At 35.3% G+C, this 17,238-nt stretch overlaps 2 protein-coding genes across 2 annotated transcripts in view; one reads left to right on the top strand and one right to left on the bottom strand.

The window, feature by feature from the left end:
* Nucleotides 1–1,091: 1,091 nt before the first annotated feature.
* LOC110676534 (fibrillin-1-like) overlaps nucleotides 1,092–17,238 on the top strand; it is a 227,311-nt gene continuing 211,164 nt past the window's right edge. The window contains exon 1 of the mRNA XM_021844805.1: nucleotides 1,092–1,766. Coding sequence (XP_021700497.1) covers nucleotides 1,715–1,766 — 52 coding nt within the window. The 5' untranslated portion in view covers nucleotides 1,092–1,714. The remainder of the gene's footprint in view (nucleotides 1,767–17,238) is intronic.
* The window catches only part of LOC5576949 (acyl-CoA synthetase family member 4 homolog), a 388,950-nt gene continuing 385,189 nt past the window's right edge, over nucleotides 13,478–17,238 (bottom strand). Inside the window, exon 6 of the mRNA XM_021844804.1 lies at nucleotides 13,478–13,837. Within this exon, the coding sequence (XP_021700496.1) occupies nucleotides 13,560–13,837 (278 nt within the window). The 3' untranslated portion in view covers nucleotides 13,478–13,559. The remainder of the gene's footprint in view (nucleotides 13,838–17,238) is intronic.

Here is a 17,238-nt window from a genome sequence, read left to right as displayed (position 1 = left end):
AACCCTCACTTTTGTTTCATATTCTGGACATTTTGATTTGAATTCCGGACTAATGTAAATAAAAATTAAGAGATTCAAATGGTCACTCACCAAGCTATTAGAGAGACATCTAAGGTAGGTGGGCATTATTAACTTTCAAAGATATCTATGAAAGTTTTTTATTAAATCGGGTCACAATTGAGAACTTTGGGCCGTCAAACTTTGAAACATTTCATGTGAAATGGTTCCCATATAAAGTAGAGTGTCCAGAATTTGAAGCTGTCCGGAGTTTCAACCAGAACGGCAAGCTTTGCGAAAGAGGGCTAAGGGATTGAGTTGAAATTAAATTCAGGTTGCGTTTATACGTCCTTTCGTGGTGTAGTGCGTAACAAATCTTTGTAGTGAATTTTGAGTCGTGAGATGTTAACCGAGAAGACCCGAAAGTTTTTCACAAATTTTGAATCGATTTGTCGCTTTAAACAAATTGCAAAGTATATGAAGTGTGTATATTTTCGATGTTTTGTTTTTCTTTTTAAACAATATTTCACGAGGATTATATTTTGTGACTAATAAATCAATAAATAATTATTTTTAAAAGGAGGTCACGAGTTATCACTAATTCCGGTAAATGTCAAAATTCACAAAAAAAAATGTCATTGAAATCTGGCATCGCTGATCATCATCTTTGCAAAGCTCTCTCGGGGATTCGGCCAAGTCCGGCACCCCCGTAAAAACAACTTCTTCACAATTCTGCTGCGCGGCAACTCCAACAAAAACTAATTTGCAGAGTCCCGTCTCCCGGTGTGAGCAACTCTCCGCGATCAACATTTTCTCAGGTGGTGTGCTCTCTTGCGCTCTCTTCGCATCTCTCGCGCTGCAACCCAACCAGCAGCAGGGCGATCTCGCGGCGCAACGGACCGAAAGGAAAAGATCTTGGCTTGTTGACTTCGGGTTGATCGTCGTTGCGCTTGGCGTGCTCTCCTGCTTGCGATCCAGGTGAAGGCGGAGGCGTATGAGAAAGGGCTGCGCGTAGAAAGGGGTGTGGAGGAGATTTCCCAGTTTTTGTACGACACTGCACTGCGAGGCAACCTCGCTCGATCAACGTTCGCTCTCGACTCTTCAGTTTCTTCGCGGCACCTCAACGAGATAGGCGTACCTGTGAGGAGCGCTTTCGCGGTTCGATAGTTAAGATTTTTTTTACTGTGTGCCTTTCTTCCAAAGCTGCCAGAGTTCAAACCCCGACCGAGGTGGAAAGATCTTTTGCTTCGCGTTGCCGTCGCGCGGAACTTGTCTGTGTTTTCTGGCTGGTGTAACTTTAAAATTGTGCAGTTTTTCGGATCGGATCACACTCCGCTGGAAAGAAGGCTTCGAAAGTGCTTCCAATGTGTGTTCAACTCGCTAAATTGGGAGTCTAGGCATAGCTAACTGCTGCCGTATTGTGCGACGTTGACGCTGTGCTGACTTCAACGGCGCCTGTCTCCAACTCTCCTAGTAGTTGGGTGTGTTTGTGTTGAAAAAATATAGTAGTTAAGAAATATTGTGCTACGAGAAATATGGAAGGCTGTATGCAGAAGGCCCCTTCCCAGATGGTGCTACTTTAAGGCATTTTGTGCAGTGCGAAAATGTTTATGAAATGTCAAACCATCAGAAGTGTATCGAAAAGTGACAAAACGTGGTGAGAGGTCGAGATCGAGAGCGATTGGCGAATTGTGTGTCGAACATCGCGGGGCTGCAGATGGCCGTTGATCGATGGAGTGAAGCAGTGGGACGAAACAGAAGAAAATTTGGTAATTGTTAAATTATATGTAGTTTTTTAGTTGCGCTTCTTTTTTTTGGTCAATATTTTTCGCTGCAGCAATGCGTGTAATTGAAGAAACATGCAACAAAACGGTGTCAATTGAGAGATATTTACGAGAGTTACACAATATGCCGACAATCGAGGTGTCATTTAGGTGTTGCAAAAGTGTGATTGAGCTAATTAGCACAGAAGACGAGACATGGGAGGATTGGCGAGTTTTGGACGTAGTGACAGTTTTTCGAGGGATTGAAATCCAAAAGACGTGTGAAGAATGAAGACCATTTGCAAAAACTTGTGAAAATTTGTGGCGCAGAACGACAAAGAAGAACCATCGCCGAATCAGAGTGCATGATCAATCGAATCGGGTGATGATCGGAGCCGTAAATTCCTATGACATCATTTTGTGTATTTTAGTGACGGAATTATGCAAATGGTTTGACTGTGGCATTGGATGATCAAGCGAAGAGCCGAGAAATCTTTCCGATTTGGTGACAATATACTGTGCTGTGACTGTGACAAATTCCATTGCTCGTTTCGGGATGGATTAAAACACGCTTCTGCACCGTCAAGAGTCTTGCAGTGCATGCTGTGAATGGAGCTCCACCAAATCAACAACCTTCAATTTCTCTGCACAATACAATTTGAGATTCGCGAGGCGTTTTACTGATTCGAGAGCGTAGGCCGCGCTGCAACTTGGTTTGGTTAAAACGGGTTTTTCGCGTTTTACGGCTGTGTTGCAGCCACTTAGCTGCTGTTTCTGACGCTGGTGGGCATTATATGGCATTATATTTATTCACGCGGACTCGCTGCTGCTGCTGAAACTTCAACCCACACCGTATTAATTCCAATCACTCCGATGGCCTGATTGGATTTATGTCATTTAAAAATGGTTTTGCGTGGACTTTTAATTGCACTGTTGGTTTCGATGTGAATGCGTAATGAGAGTTCGTCGCTTGGCGGTGCAATGAAGTCATTTGCTTGAGTAATATCGTTTTGTGAATGAATTTTGCTTGTTGGTTGAAGCATCTCGTAGAAGTTTAACGTGATCAAAAGTGTGTGATTCATACGAGTAAATAACATAATGTAGCCGCAATAGAGCGATTCAAAATTTAAAAAAGTTTGAATATCCAATCTCCCACATCTCCCTGACCATTCTTACCATAAAAATAGTGTTCTATGAAATTTTCAGCTTTCTCGGTGGTGATTTAAAGGTTGCCCAGGGACGATGTAGGTTTATATCCAGATTACTATGGAGAAATTTTGAAAAATGTTCCGAACACGTTATTACTGGTACAAACTTATTGTCCCATAGTGAAACCTTTCCATTTAAATCATAATCAAGAAATTTGCTAAAGAAAGCAATCCAATCCGAGGGATTGGCTAAGAAATATGTATAAGATTGTTTGCTATTATTTTGCTTCATATAGGATTATAGCCTTGCAAACATATACAAAAACCCTTGAAAGGGATTTGTTTCTTCAGCACCATGGGTCACCTTAAATCACCATCGAAAAAGCTTAAAAAGTCACAGAACACTATTTTTACGGTAAGGATAGTAAGAAAAATATAAGAGATTGGATTTTTAATTTTTATGTTTTGAACCGCCCAAAACCACTTTCCTTGATGATTGTATTTGATCAGACAATCTTTCATCTCTTGCACCTCTTCCACTACACTAGAGTAGAAAATTTTCAAATTTAATACGAAAGTCGCGAATTAAATCGCTAAAATGTATCGTATTGATGTACTAAAAAATATTGTGAATTTCATCCAGCTAAACGATAATCTTGATGATGTATCACTCTATTGTGCTGATAATTGCGTTGAATAAGCCGAAGAGCTGAACACTAAAAATCGGTGTAACCTTGATAGACATTCCCCTATAGTACACTAGTGGCTTTTCTCGGCCGTTTTGCTACAAAGCTAAAAATATTTAAATTTCAATGTAGTGTAAACTGACGCATATAGTTAAAATAAACCAAATTTTTCAATTGCTACGTGATGCCGTTTAATTTTCAATTAATGATGTTTGTGTGCAAAGTGATTGTTAAAATTTAAAGTGCATTCGATTGAAAATTAAAAAAATGATCGTTGACCTTTCAGTTTATTTTGATGCTCCAAATATGTGCATGACAATAAACTTAAATTGACAACGTATTTTTTGGCTGCGTATAAATTGTTACAAAATAATTTTTGATATGAAGAGACGGAACTTTTTATCTGAGTGCTGTTGCTTTGCAACTCGATTTTATTCATACGAAATAAATAGTTTACATTCCCCTTGCATCTATATTGTATCTATTGTACCTATAGTAGCACTTCTGAGAGATATTACTTTATGTTGAATAAAATTAATGATGAAATTAAAACTTTTCGACATAATTTTACAACTGATACGTTTTTAAAAGGAAATATTGAAGTTTGATGGAAACACGATTTTGATTTGTATTTTTCTTACACCGTGAAACTAGTGCTAGAACAGAAATAAGAAAAAGTGCTGCTATAGGCACATGTGGTTTTAAAGTTGCACAAGCTATTATAAATACAAAAATATGAGTTTACGTAGTATTCATACATTTCTTTTTCACAAAAAGCTTTCGGATGACGTAAAGATAATATCGCTGTCTTTATTTCTCGATTTTATATTTATGTTTGTTCGAAGTTGTTAGAATGAATACTGCTACACCGACACTATATGTCTATTTTTATTCTCAATTTGAATGCTGTTGAACTTGACAAATAAAGTTTTAAATCAACACACTTTGTTAACTTGCATTCTAAGCTCTTGGTATATTGCACTTCAGATTTTTTTCCTTATACAATCAGTGACAAAAATTAACAACTAAATTGTGTTTCCCATACAAAATACCTTTCTCCAGGGTGCTTTCACAAGTTCGCCGAACAGAAGGACCAATCAAAATCTATTACTATAAGTTATATAAAAAAAATCCTCAGAGAAAAATCACTGTTCGAATTTGTACAACATAAGTTGGAAAAACACAGCACGAGCGTGGTGCTTTTCGTGGTTATCAACCGTGTAAAAACCAGAATGTTTAAATACTTATTGTACTTAAATGTATTCACAATTTTATGCCCATTGTCCAAATTTGAGCTTTACCATACAATTAAAGTTTTAAAAACATGATCCTAAACATGAGCACTTTGCATGGAAACACAGAAAATTTGGCTGCCAACTTTGATTACCGATTGTATTTTTTTTTTATGGATATCACAACATTTTGTAGGATTTATACATTAGTCTTTCAAGAAAATCAATCCATTTCATTGTTCGAGTTGCAAAACGCATTCTTTTATGATTGTTAAAAATTATACTCAGTTGTTTCAGGAGAAATTTTGATTTGTTCCGAAAATGATTTCGAAAGCATTCTAAAGAAATTAAATGGAATATTGCTTAGGATTTTTTTTAATTATACATATTTTTCCCTTTGGAAGTTTTGGAATTCGACGTTCTGTTTTCCGCCATATTGTTCCTAAGCCATTGCAGTTGAATTGCAGTCCAAATTCATTGACAACAACAATGTCTATTCTCTGAAATCAGACTTAATTTTGCTGACCAAATTTTCACAGCATTTTCTTTGCGAAATTTTTGTTCGGTTTGCAAAAATTTACAGCAAATTCTGCTGACCTCCATTAACTTTTTTTTATCTGAAATTCATCAAATCGTGCTGAAGTTTCAGCCATTTGGTTTGTTCAATACTTGGTTTAATAATGCTTGACATAATTCAGAAAAATATTGCTGAATGAGTTTAGTGTGATGTTTTGAACTCTATGAACATAAAGATTTGAGAATCAGATTTTTTTTTTGTTATGTGTACCTGAGCATAAAATACCTAGTAAAAGAATGTTTGGTTTTACCGATTTGCACTCAATTTTCAATCAAATGACAAACAGAGAATGTGATAGCATATTCAAACTTATCAGGGTCTATTAACAATAACTCTAATTGGGTTTGTGTACCATATGAGTCTAAAAGTTAACAAAACTTTGGCTGCAAAAGGTATTCATCATGCAAATGTCACTCATAAGCATTTAAATTTTCAAATTATGCTGTATTACGCGTTTTGATTCCTTAAAAATCCAGAGCAATCCTACCTGGGACATAAACGAATGAAATTAAACAAACAAGACGTGAATATTGCTAACTGGTAGGGATTGCTAGGTATCCTCGAAAAAAAAAATTACGGCTTCTGAGAAGTTTGAAAGGTTTCCAAAGGCCCCATTTATAGACAATAGAGGGTTGGAACAAAAAAATATTTTTTTTTCTTCTCCAAATCCTACAGATATTCAACCCTCTAGAATTGGTCCTCTAGATGCTTTAAGGTTCATACAACAGCTATGCGTTAGATTGCGTATGTCTTATTTGGCTTTGATAATCCATAGACTCATATAGCACATTTCACGACTGTGAATCCCAACTTTTCGATAAATATGATAGCCTAATTGAACAAATTGAAATCAACATTTGATTCCAGTGGTTCATGAGAAAAAATTACCGCACTTACTGTCAATGAAATGTACCGCGATGAATCAAAATCCGAACGGGACTAATATTCGGACACTCTAGTGAAATTAATTAATTTTAATGATAAAAATCCTTCTGAACATAAGAATATTTTGAATTTGTTTATCGGCATATCGGTCTATTTTGCTCGAAGTAACAATTTCAATTACCATTGATCATTGTAACGTGAAATAACATCAAGTTAGCCTTGTAAAACATTGTTAAGGTGAAAATTATACGAAGCCAATTGGCCAAGCCAATGGTGATGACCAATCGATTGGGTTTTCAGCTCAAACGGATGTTTGGTTCTCCAGATCCGTGCTCTTGAAAATTGGAACTTTGTTTTTGATTCATCTTCGCCTTAAATACATAAAACAAAAGTCAGTTTCACTCGGACGCGTTTATTCCCACTATTGCTAAAATCGAAGGAATTCTACGCACTGTGCTACCGCAATCGGTGATGCGTTACGCGTTTGTTACGTATTCATTTTATGTGAAACACATTTTGCTGTGATTTGTTTGAGTTTTCTTCCAGTTGAGTAGAATAGTTTCGCAAAAACTAATGGGAATACATATGTTTTTGTGGTAAAAGAAGATTGTTTGGATACTGATACGCGTGGTGTTGAATCCGGACACAGTGATTAAGAAACAATTTCTACGAGTTTGAACAATAAATGTTTAATTATAATTGTTGGTAAACCTAAAATAAGTGATCAAAAGTGATATTTTTGAGATTCGGAATATTATTAACTACACATAAGATAAATTGTGTGTGATTATTGCGAGGAAACGATGCGCACACCACATTATCATCTGAAATCGCCTTAAATAGTGTTACCAACTGTTTTAGGAAACAATTACAAAAGAGTAACATCATTTAACACAAATCTATGAATTTATGCATCGTTATACTAAGGTATGTTTAAGTGTTTATTGTTTTATAAGAAATACAGCTGTGGTGATTTGAACGTCCGGAATTCGATACATCAATGTCCGGATTTTGATTCAAGTGTCCAGATTTGTGAACACGACATGGCGCAGAATTAACACAATTTTCGCTCTCCAGTAATGGCCCGATTTTGTCAGCCCCCGATTTTGTCTACCCCCATTTTAATCTACTCCCGATTTAAGCACCCTTATTGACCCGATTTTGTCAGCCTAAAATTGATATTTATTTTAATCAGAGTGACCTTGGCCACATCTATACAATCATCTAAAGACCGAAATTTTGATTGATTTGATTTTTAATGATTATCCAAGAAACTGATCAATGTTACCTTGGATTGCGTTACAAAGAGAATGGAAGTAAAAAAAACAATGTTTATAGTAACAAAATCATAAAACCAGGTCTTTAAGTTACAATAAAACTTAAAACCTTTCGAAATTTTTTATCCCGATTTTAGCTCTTTCCCTATTTCGTCAACCCTAAATGCAGCATGGGGCTGACAAAATCGGGACATCACTGTATTTTCATAAAATTCTTTGCTAATTTCATGTTTATCAGCTAGCTCTGGCCCAACTGTTAACATATCTTGATAATAAGTTATAAAATACCAATTGCACAATTATATACAGGCATTTGAATATCTGTATCACCTTAGGCGTCCAGGTATTGATGCAGCACGGTATCTTCTCTCTACACTTTCTTATTTTTTATTTCACTCTTTTAAAGAACTTCAATGTTTGCCGTGTTGCATTTGTTCTATGCGGAGATTGCTCACTGCGCGTTATTTCCGCGGAGCAATCCAAATTTTTAAATTTCCCCACAATATTCATATCTGTTAAGGGAAATCAATACAATCGATATAAAAGTTTAAAAAAGCCTGCTTTGTGTATTTTTTGGAGAAATTAGATGTACCTAATAGAAGGAACGAAAATTTCAAAGTATTAAATAAATCCAAAAATCCAGTCGCACAATTTGAATCGGAGGCTTCAAATATGATCATCATCAAGATTTTGACGTTGTGATCCGATGGCTGAGAGAAAAAGCATGAACCAAATTCATGGAAAATTTGTTACAGTCATCATACGCGAATATGCCTTCATTTGAGATGAGATTACATTAAAAATGCGTTCTTGCCTTGATGCTGAAATTTGCCGAGCAAATTTATTGACATTCAGTAGAAATTTGCTGATTTTTCAGCTACAGGAAGTAAGTGTGTATGTCGTTATTATTACCGAGAATTACGCCTTCCTTTTTGACTGTAGTAGAAGTAAACATATAAACTTTATTGACTTGCGACCAAAGTTATGATTTTTTTACAATAGTTTTTGATATTTCCAACTGATGTGTATAATGGAAGCTCCGGTTGAGAGATGTTTTTAAGGAGCTGTTTTGTTTTTCTTTCAAAATCAAATTAATTTGCATGAAAAATTGTTTATTATTTTATCTTTTTCAGTCGTTTCAGTTTAGTTTCAAAACTATTTTTTCAGCTTTGAACAAAAACCTGATTCTGAATTTTTGATTATAACCATGATTCAATTCACAGTTCCGCTAGACACTCCCGACTAAGGGTACATAACAAAATTATATCAGCATATGTTATTATGTTATTAGTTTTTTTTCGAACATAGGTTGTTATAAACTTGATGCAGGATGTTGTTAAAATAACTAAAATTATAACAAAAAAGTATGAATAGTAACATAAACATAACAAAATGTGTTTTAATTCTATCAAAAACATATCAAACCAAGTTATAATGTTTGATACAAAGTATCAAAATTATAATACTGTTCGATATACGATAATATTGTATATTATTGAAATGCATAACTATCTATTTATTTTGTTATAAAGTTGTTAAAAATGAACAAAAAAATATCTTTAAGGGAAATAAAACACATTATGTTATATTTATGTTTTATTATGTTCTATGGATAACGGAGCCTAAAAAAAAAATAATAATAAAATTTTATTATATTTTTGTTACAAGCCTCTAGTCGGGCTCCTATTTCATTTTTATACACGTTGTTTTTAATTTATGATACATTTTTTCAAACTTTCAGTAAATCAATTTTTTTGTATCCCTTACGGGTTAAGTAATTTTAATGGCATAAAGACTAGACTCGGAAAAAATGAGACACACAAAAATGATCATCAAAAATTCATTTTAAATCGGATTCTTTTCAAATTTTCAGGGATTAGATAACTATATATTCGCTATATTTTGGCGTTATTATTGAATTTCCTCCCCCAAGCTGAATGCTCGTACATTTCTCTTAACTTTTACACAATTTCTCCCAGTTTTTCTTCAAAGATTAATCGGTTTTGAATGTTTTTCCGCTTCAACTTCTTTTTCATTATCGCCCAAAACTTTTGGATCGGACAAAGTTCTGGTGTATTTGGCAGGTTCGTCTCCTTCGGGACCACATTAATGCCCAATGGCACGAAGCGAGATTCGGCCAGAACAGCGTGGGACCACGGTGACAGCGGAGGAAGGACAGCAAGCACTTCTGCAAGCATTCCTCTCCATAAAGCTACCCATTTATGGTGCCAGTTGTAACTTGCTGTACCGTCCGCACTCGCAGATCACCTGCCAAAACAGGTACTTCTTCGCGAATTTGTCCATCTTTCTCTTCCGGAACCTCCATGCGGGACGTACCGACAAAAAACTCGAGGCTGGGGATTTGTTTGGTGTCCTCCTTGATGTATGTCTCGTCTTCCATGACGAGACAGCCTGGCTTGACTACAAACTCCGAAAAAATCATGCGATTTTACGTCTTTTAGATGCACATTAAAGAAGCGAGCCACATTTCAAATACGATGGTGTCTGATTCGGGAAATGACAATCATAGCGGCATCGTTTTCATGTCCTTGATCATGTAAAATTACATTTTTCTATCAATACATCTTTCAGAACCCATTTTTACGTAATTTCATCACTTACGTCATGTGTCATTCAGTCATAATGTGAATTTCATTATTTTTAAGAGTGTAGCCACTCTCGGTACAGCTTCCGCGCACGCAATTTGGCCACCGTGTTTTGCTTGTCAGTCCGATTTGGCACCTGCCTGACCTTAAAAATACGTAGCCCAGCCCGCTTCTTTGTCTGCTAGACGAACCACTACGACGAATTGACCTTTTTGGCCACGTCTCGGGTGGAAAGGTTCAGGTTATTCTTAAAGTACTGCCTTATGTTCCGCGCCGTTTCCGGTTTTCGGAAGCTTCCAGCTTGCAGTTCGATGGTTTTCGTCTTCCGGAACATCTTCACAACGCGGGACACGGTGTAATGGTGGATCCCAAGCCTTTTGCCGATCCATCTGTACGACTGACCAAGATTATCGATTATCGCGCCAAAGATTTGCTGGCGTAGCTCTTTTAGTTTCGAATGCATCTTGAAAACTACTTGAAAGATTGCGATTAAATTTTGCACACATAAACATAACACTCTAACCTAGTATTACCCAAAATTTCATTAAATTTTATCCACGAGATAAATAGTTACACCCAAAACCAAGTGTCGCATTTTTTCCGAGTCCAACCGTTAACAAAAGATTACAATCAAAGTTACAGCTTTAGTTCACACTAAATTAATATTTTAGTGATGATAAATCTTCGAGCTGTTTAGTGGAATACCTATAAGCAGATGAAAAAACGATACAAACTCTAGTGGAATATTCGACATCAAGATATAAGAACAAAATAGTAATTGCGGAAAAATAATCACGGATTCCCATTTTTTAACCAAACTAATCTGGAAAAGCCTTCCACTTTTCGAGTTGTTTGCAAAACTGTGTTTACCAAGAGGAATATATTTGATCGGTCTGGTTTGTAACAAGATCAATAAAGGCATGAAACATTTAAAGGACAGTGAATCCCATATTTCAGCCAGTCTCCTAATACCGAACTTTGCTTCTAGACAAGGTATTATTTGGATTTTTTTGGAATTTTCGTAGCTCAGAAAAGCAAGTATTTTTGGTTTTGGTTTACAGGTAAGACAATAAAACGCATATTAGGATAGTTTCAAGGTTCCTCCAAATCAACGCGATTTTTTCAGCGACAGCGACAAAGAATCGTCTCGATTTCGTTGTGGTGTCACTGCAAGCACTCTTAGATTGACGCGACAAAAATCGCTGAGGCATAGACACGCTTATTGAACTGTACATGCAGCGAAACATTTGAGAAATCGCGACGATCGTTTGTCGCTGCCACCGTAAAAATCACTTTGATTTGGCAAAAACGTGGACTTTCCAAAAAAAATCACCACAAAAACAAAAAAATGCATGTACTTTTAGGGGCCTTCCATAGCCCAGTCATTAGAGACCGCAGCTATAGAGCAAAGCCCTGCTGAAGGTGTCTGGGTTCGATTCCCGGTCGGTCTAGGATCTTTTTGTAATGGAAATTTCCTTGAAAATCCTGGGCATAAAGTATCATCGTACCTGCCACAAAATATACGAATACGAAAAGGACAACATTGGCGAAGAAAGTTCACAGTTAATAACTGTGGAAGTACTCATTGAGCACTAAGCTGAGTAGCAGACTTTGTCCCAGTGAGGAAGTAAAGCCAAGAAGAAGAAGAAGAAGCACGTACTGTTTCTATGGAATAACATACGGCACTGGGCAATTATTTGATTGATATGCAAACAACTCTTATGTAATATATACGACATGAGTGATTTGCCGGTATTTCAATGTAATGTGTTTGAAAGAGGATGTGATTGTTATTACATCGCTTTAAAAATGCCATAAATTAATTATTTGGCTTTCCCCAAGAAACCTTTAAAAACAAAAGCCAATCCATGTCGGGGTAATTAAATAACCCAATCGCCTGCTTCGAAATCGAAACTGATCTGAAAAACGAAACGAAGTAGATCTCACTCTCTACGCATTTCACTTTTAATCTCATTCAGGCTTCAATCCGCAGCATTCCACTGCCAAAAAGGGGTTAAATTGTCCTCACATTCGAAACGGCAGCACACATGACATAGATTTTCACCAGAAAAATAGGACAAGACCCCCAGCTGTGAAGTGTGAAGAAATCCATTCGCAGTCAGTAGCAAGTGAGTCCACATTACACGAGATCACACTCTCAGCCAGCTTGCATTGCAGCACAAAAAGTGGCGAACCGCATTATCTCCGCACATCATCGCCGCAAGAGTGAATTGAAGAAATAAAGAAGCAATTTCAACCCGCCAACTGAGAAGACGGAAATTGCATCTTTCGTCTAACGCCTTTTTCGCGCTTCCAATCAAATATCCAGACGGTAGGTTGTCCGTCTCTGGTCATCGTGTAATAAAAAAATATTTATAAATAACCGACACCCAAAGACGGACAGCTTCACCCTTCATTCGGTCAGCTCATCACTAGGTCGGCGTTAAGTCAGAGGGGTTCAAGTACAAAACTTTGAACACATAAGTTTTTCTATCATTGATTGCAAATTTATTTTAACTCCATTTCACTTCAATCAAATTTGATGAATGTAGTAAAATGTGAGAAATATATCATATAACATATATGTTACAAATTGTCTTTGGATTATCAATAAAAATCTATAATTACCATATTTGGATTTATGGTAAAAAATTGCTACAATGTGTGTGCAGACAAAGAGGATCAAGTATCAGAAACAATAAAATTAGCTATTTCAAATATTCTGGATCCCCCTATTGGAAAAATACACTTTGGTTGGTACTCAAAAATTTTACTGTGGTGCATTTTGAATGAACGCATATTTGAATATTTATTAGACCAACATTTGAAAAAACATCCTATGTTGCATATGTAGACATATCATTGTTTTCTCATAAACTGATGAAGTTTATAAATAATTCTTACATTAAATTAATTTATTCGAAAATTCCATTGAATGTTTGTTTTCCAAAATACTTATTGCATGCTTTATAAACTCAAACTTAAACCTTGCTTTTCTTAGTTTATGCGTTTATGACTAAGAGTTTTTCCCATTATGTTTTTCGATTTTTGGGTTTCAATGCCCTGAGTAAGCATGACTTTATTTTCAGGAATCGGAACATCTCTTATTGTTTTCGCTAAAAAATTATGATATTATTTTCGAATGATATTGGTAATCTGTTTATCCTGAATATTTGAACCCAGTTTGACTATACGAGCAACAGATGTTAGTTGTTTTTCAAGAAATTGTTTAAACTAAACACAGACGGTTTTTTTTAAGATCAGTATCAGTGGACCATGTGCACAAAGTTTATCAAAAATCGTTCCTTCAGAGGTGTAAATTATATTTTAAACGGTTATTTTTTTACTATTTTGTCTAATAATATGTGAAATGTCACTCGGTCCGCTCTTACTTAACGCTGATCGTTTGTTTTCCATCTTGGTGCCTTCTCGGTAAGGTACTCCCTATCCCATCTGCTAAATGCTGTTTGGCTGCTGAACAAACGCGCGCCGAATGGAAAATGAATTGCATTGATGCTGTTGTTCGGCGCTGGGTGATACTTTTGCTAGCTGGTCGATTGGCTGCTGTGCGATGGATGACGCCCTTCGCCTTCATCGTACGGCGGCGCTGGCTGGGATTACGTAATATTGCAATTCTCTCATGCAGGGGCTCCCAAGCGGGTGCATCTGAAATTGATAAGTCGGTATTGTGATTATTTCGTTATAATTCTGGTATGAACGCTGTGTGGAAATATATCTAGAATAATCAACGGTGTCTAGCCATTTTTTACTGATGCCGTTTGACTGAACGCCATTTGGTCGAATGCCATCTGTCCGAAAGGGTCGAATGCCGCATGGCCGAATAACAAACAAAAAAATATCGAATTGCTGCAATGCTGATGGGTGCACACTATGTCTAAACCAGCAGATTATAAAAATAGGATAGACCTCGGATTTTTTTTCCGTTAGAGACCGGTGTTTGAGTTACATTATCATAATCGTAAGATTTTAAAATATTCCATCGGTGAAATTGCAATGTTTTCCTCTTTTTAGCTATGTTTATATATACAGCCCAGTGGCGCAACCAATGGGGGGTTTTGGGGGTCAAACCCCCCCCCAGTAACGAAAAATTATAAGGTTTCCAAGTAAATTTTTGAAATTCAACACTACACATCATACAACTACAGAGCAGTAACTTAGTTTGGTTCGTATGAACACTGTTAATGACAGTAGTTTTTACAGATTTATTCTTCAAAGTTGTTGTTTTTTTCTTAAACTCTTCATGGAGTTTGATAAAAATAAAATTATCTGGTAATTACTGCTATAAAAAGCTAATGAATAACAAAAAAATCAGGCCTTTTTTAATCAAACTAAAAGCGTTGAGTCAGCAGTTTGAACAACCTTCAGATATATTGGAATCTTTTCATTGATGCAGTATGGGATCGTCCATAAATGACGTAGCTTTTTAGGGGGGAGGGGGGGCTTCACAAATTTGTGACGAAGTGTGACGAGGGGGAGGGAGGGGTCCTAGCTAGTGGACGTAGCATTTTGAATCAAGTCGGTAAAACAGAGGCGCTGAAAAAAATGGCATGCAATTGTTTTTTTTATCAAACTTCTTTTTTTTTTTGACTTATAAACTTGGGTTTTAAAATGAGCTTCAAAACATTAATATCATAAGAATAAAAAATATCGATGAAATTTAAGATTTTCTGCAATCAAACAAGATGTTTTTAAGCTTTAAATAATTATGTGAAAATTATATTATATTCGTGTCTAAACTCATAAATTTATAAATTTACAAAATAAAAGTTGAATAATTTAATTTAAAATCAAGGCTTTTACTATTTAAAATATATTCTTTTGCCATTTGTTAACAAGACTTAAAGTCAGGCGTTTTAGTTTTAATCGTATTTTCTGTTGGGGCTTTATTTATTTAAGAGAATAAAATAACAAGAGAATAAAAAACAAGATATTTATTCCGTGAATTATGCATTCGATGTTGCAGGAGATTTCCTCCCGATCAACTCATCGATTTGTTTTGATATATCAATGCTCTTGATGAAATAGCCTGAATATTAATTAGGAAAACAGATTCGAGTGTTATCGAAATTGCCCTACCGTTAAATTTTCTAATAACTCGGTAATTTGAACAATTTTTAATATTGAACTATTTCGTTATAGGTTGTGCAAGATTATTTCAGTATGTAAACGATAATGAAGTTCAACTGAAATATTAATGGATATGAATAATTTGTATAATAACACAGCGTAACAAAAATGACATTTTTTTCGTGTCTCAAGAATCAAATTATGTGTATCTAGTAGGTTCTGGGTTGCTGAATCTGATGCCGTTCTCAGAAATGTTCTAGCACGTCACAATATTTAGCAACAGGTCACCAAAGTAATATAAAACATTGGTTTCAATAATGGTTACATAAAATTTAAACAATGATCTATCAAAAAATATTATGATCTAATCTAAAAAGCATGCAAAATATGACTTTAACTTTCAATTCAAATATAATTTGATCGAAATTCCACGATTAAATTGAGGTTAAATCGATTTTTTCAACATGCTTTCAGTCTTCATACGAAATTCTTCGTTTCTCTTATAAAGCAAAATTCAATACTTTTCTAAACCAACAAAAAATAAATTTTGTGCATCGGAAGTATTATGAACATTGATGATAAGTATTGTTATACCCATGAAGCTTGAGTTCTGAGGCAAATTGAGGAAATAAATTGCCATACAAGCTGGAAAACTAGCATGCCAACTTGCTGAAATAGTAAAATTTAGCATTTTCAACAGCTAATATCTTAAAAAACTAGACGTGCTATGATATTTCTGTAGATGGCAATAGATTCAGCAACTATAAATTAAGTAAATAGCAGTATTTTGGTGCTTGAGACAAAATCGTGTTCCGCAGTGTAATTGCTAAGATTTATGTATCTTTATGTATCTGGCCACTGATTGCTAAATGGATTTAAATTTGGATAATAATGACAATGATTCATTTCAAATTAATATATTTTGTTGATCATTTTCATTGAAATCTATTTCCTAACAACGAATAACTAAAAAAACAATCCTGTAATATAACGAAATTTCTGTTCAAATAATATATTGAACAGAAATTTCGTTATAAATATATTGCACCCTAACTCGACAGTAACGAGTTTCATCAATCTAATCAAACATTTTATTTCACATTTTTATAGTAAACTTGTTTTTCATGGTAACATCAGCAACAGCAATAGCAATAGCCTATATGAAACTAAAAACCAAAATTATGTAACTTAAACAGGAAAATGTTTATATAAAACTGTTTATTTTTGAGCGCTACTGTATATCAAACTGTTAGATTAGATTATCCTTACATTTCAGTCAGTAATTAATATCAAACTTTGTATTGAACTTCTGATTTTTTTTTGTTTCAACCCAGTCAGAAAAAAATATAGAGGGGGGGGGGGGTGCTTGATATGCTACGTATTTTCCAAGGGAGAATACCCACATTTGTGAGTGACGAAATGCTACGAGGGGGGAGGGGGGGTGTAAAAAATCAGTGAAAAAATGCTACCTCATTTATGGACGGCCCCTATCTTAAATATCAAAATTCTTACAGCTGCCTCAGCATTTTGCCAAAGTTTGCGATCTCCAGAGCATATGAATTCCTTGATTTTTAAAGGTTAGAGAGAAAAACAAATCTGCGAATGCTATTGAATTTAGCTCCCGGTTGAAGCATTCGCCACCAATAGGAATTTCAACAATGTTGTGATTTTGTAGGTATGAATCAATAATTACATTCTATTTTTTAAGTAAATCGTAAAAAATACATAGGGTGTTAATTTAAAATTTTTGGATTTGTCCATAAAAAATATGAATGCATTGGCGTCCCACTAAACTAGTAAAACAATCGTATTATGTACTAAGTCTTCCAAAAACAAAATTCAATTGTAGCATTGAAAATTTTGGAGCGTTATCACACATTTGCAAATAAAATATTCACAATGAAAGCAGAACTCATTTTTGACTTTTTTACTCGATTTTCTAGATTGCCATTTCTGTAAGATGTGACAATTCGTCTTCT

The sequence above is a fragment of the Aedes aegypti genome, chromosome 2 (genome assembly GCF_002204515.2).
Source record: "Aedes aegypti strain LVP_AGWG chromosome 2, AaegL5.0 Primary Assembly, whole genome shotgun sequence".
Classification (NCBI taxonomy): Eukaryota; Metazoa; Arthropoda; class Insecta; order Diptera; family Culicidae; genus Aedes; species Aedes aegypti.
Note: the sequence above shows the minus strand (reverse complement) of the source record. Positions and strands in the feature narration are given on the sequence as shown.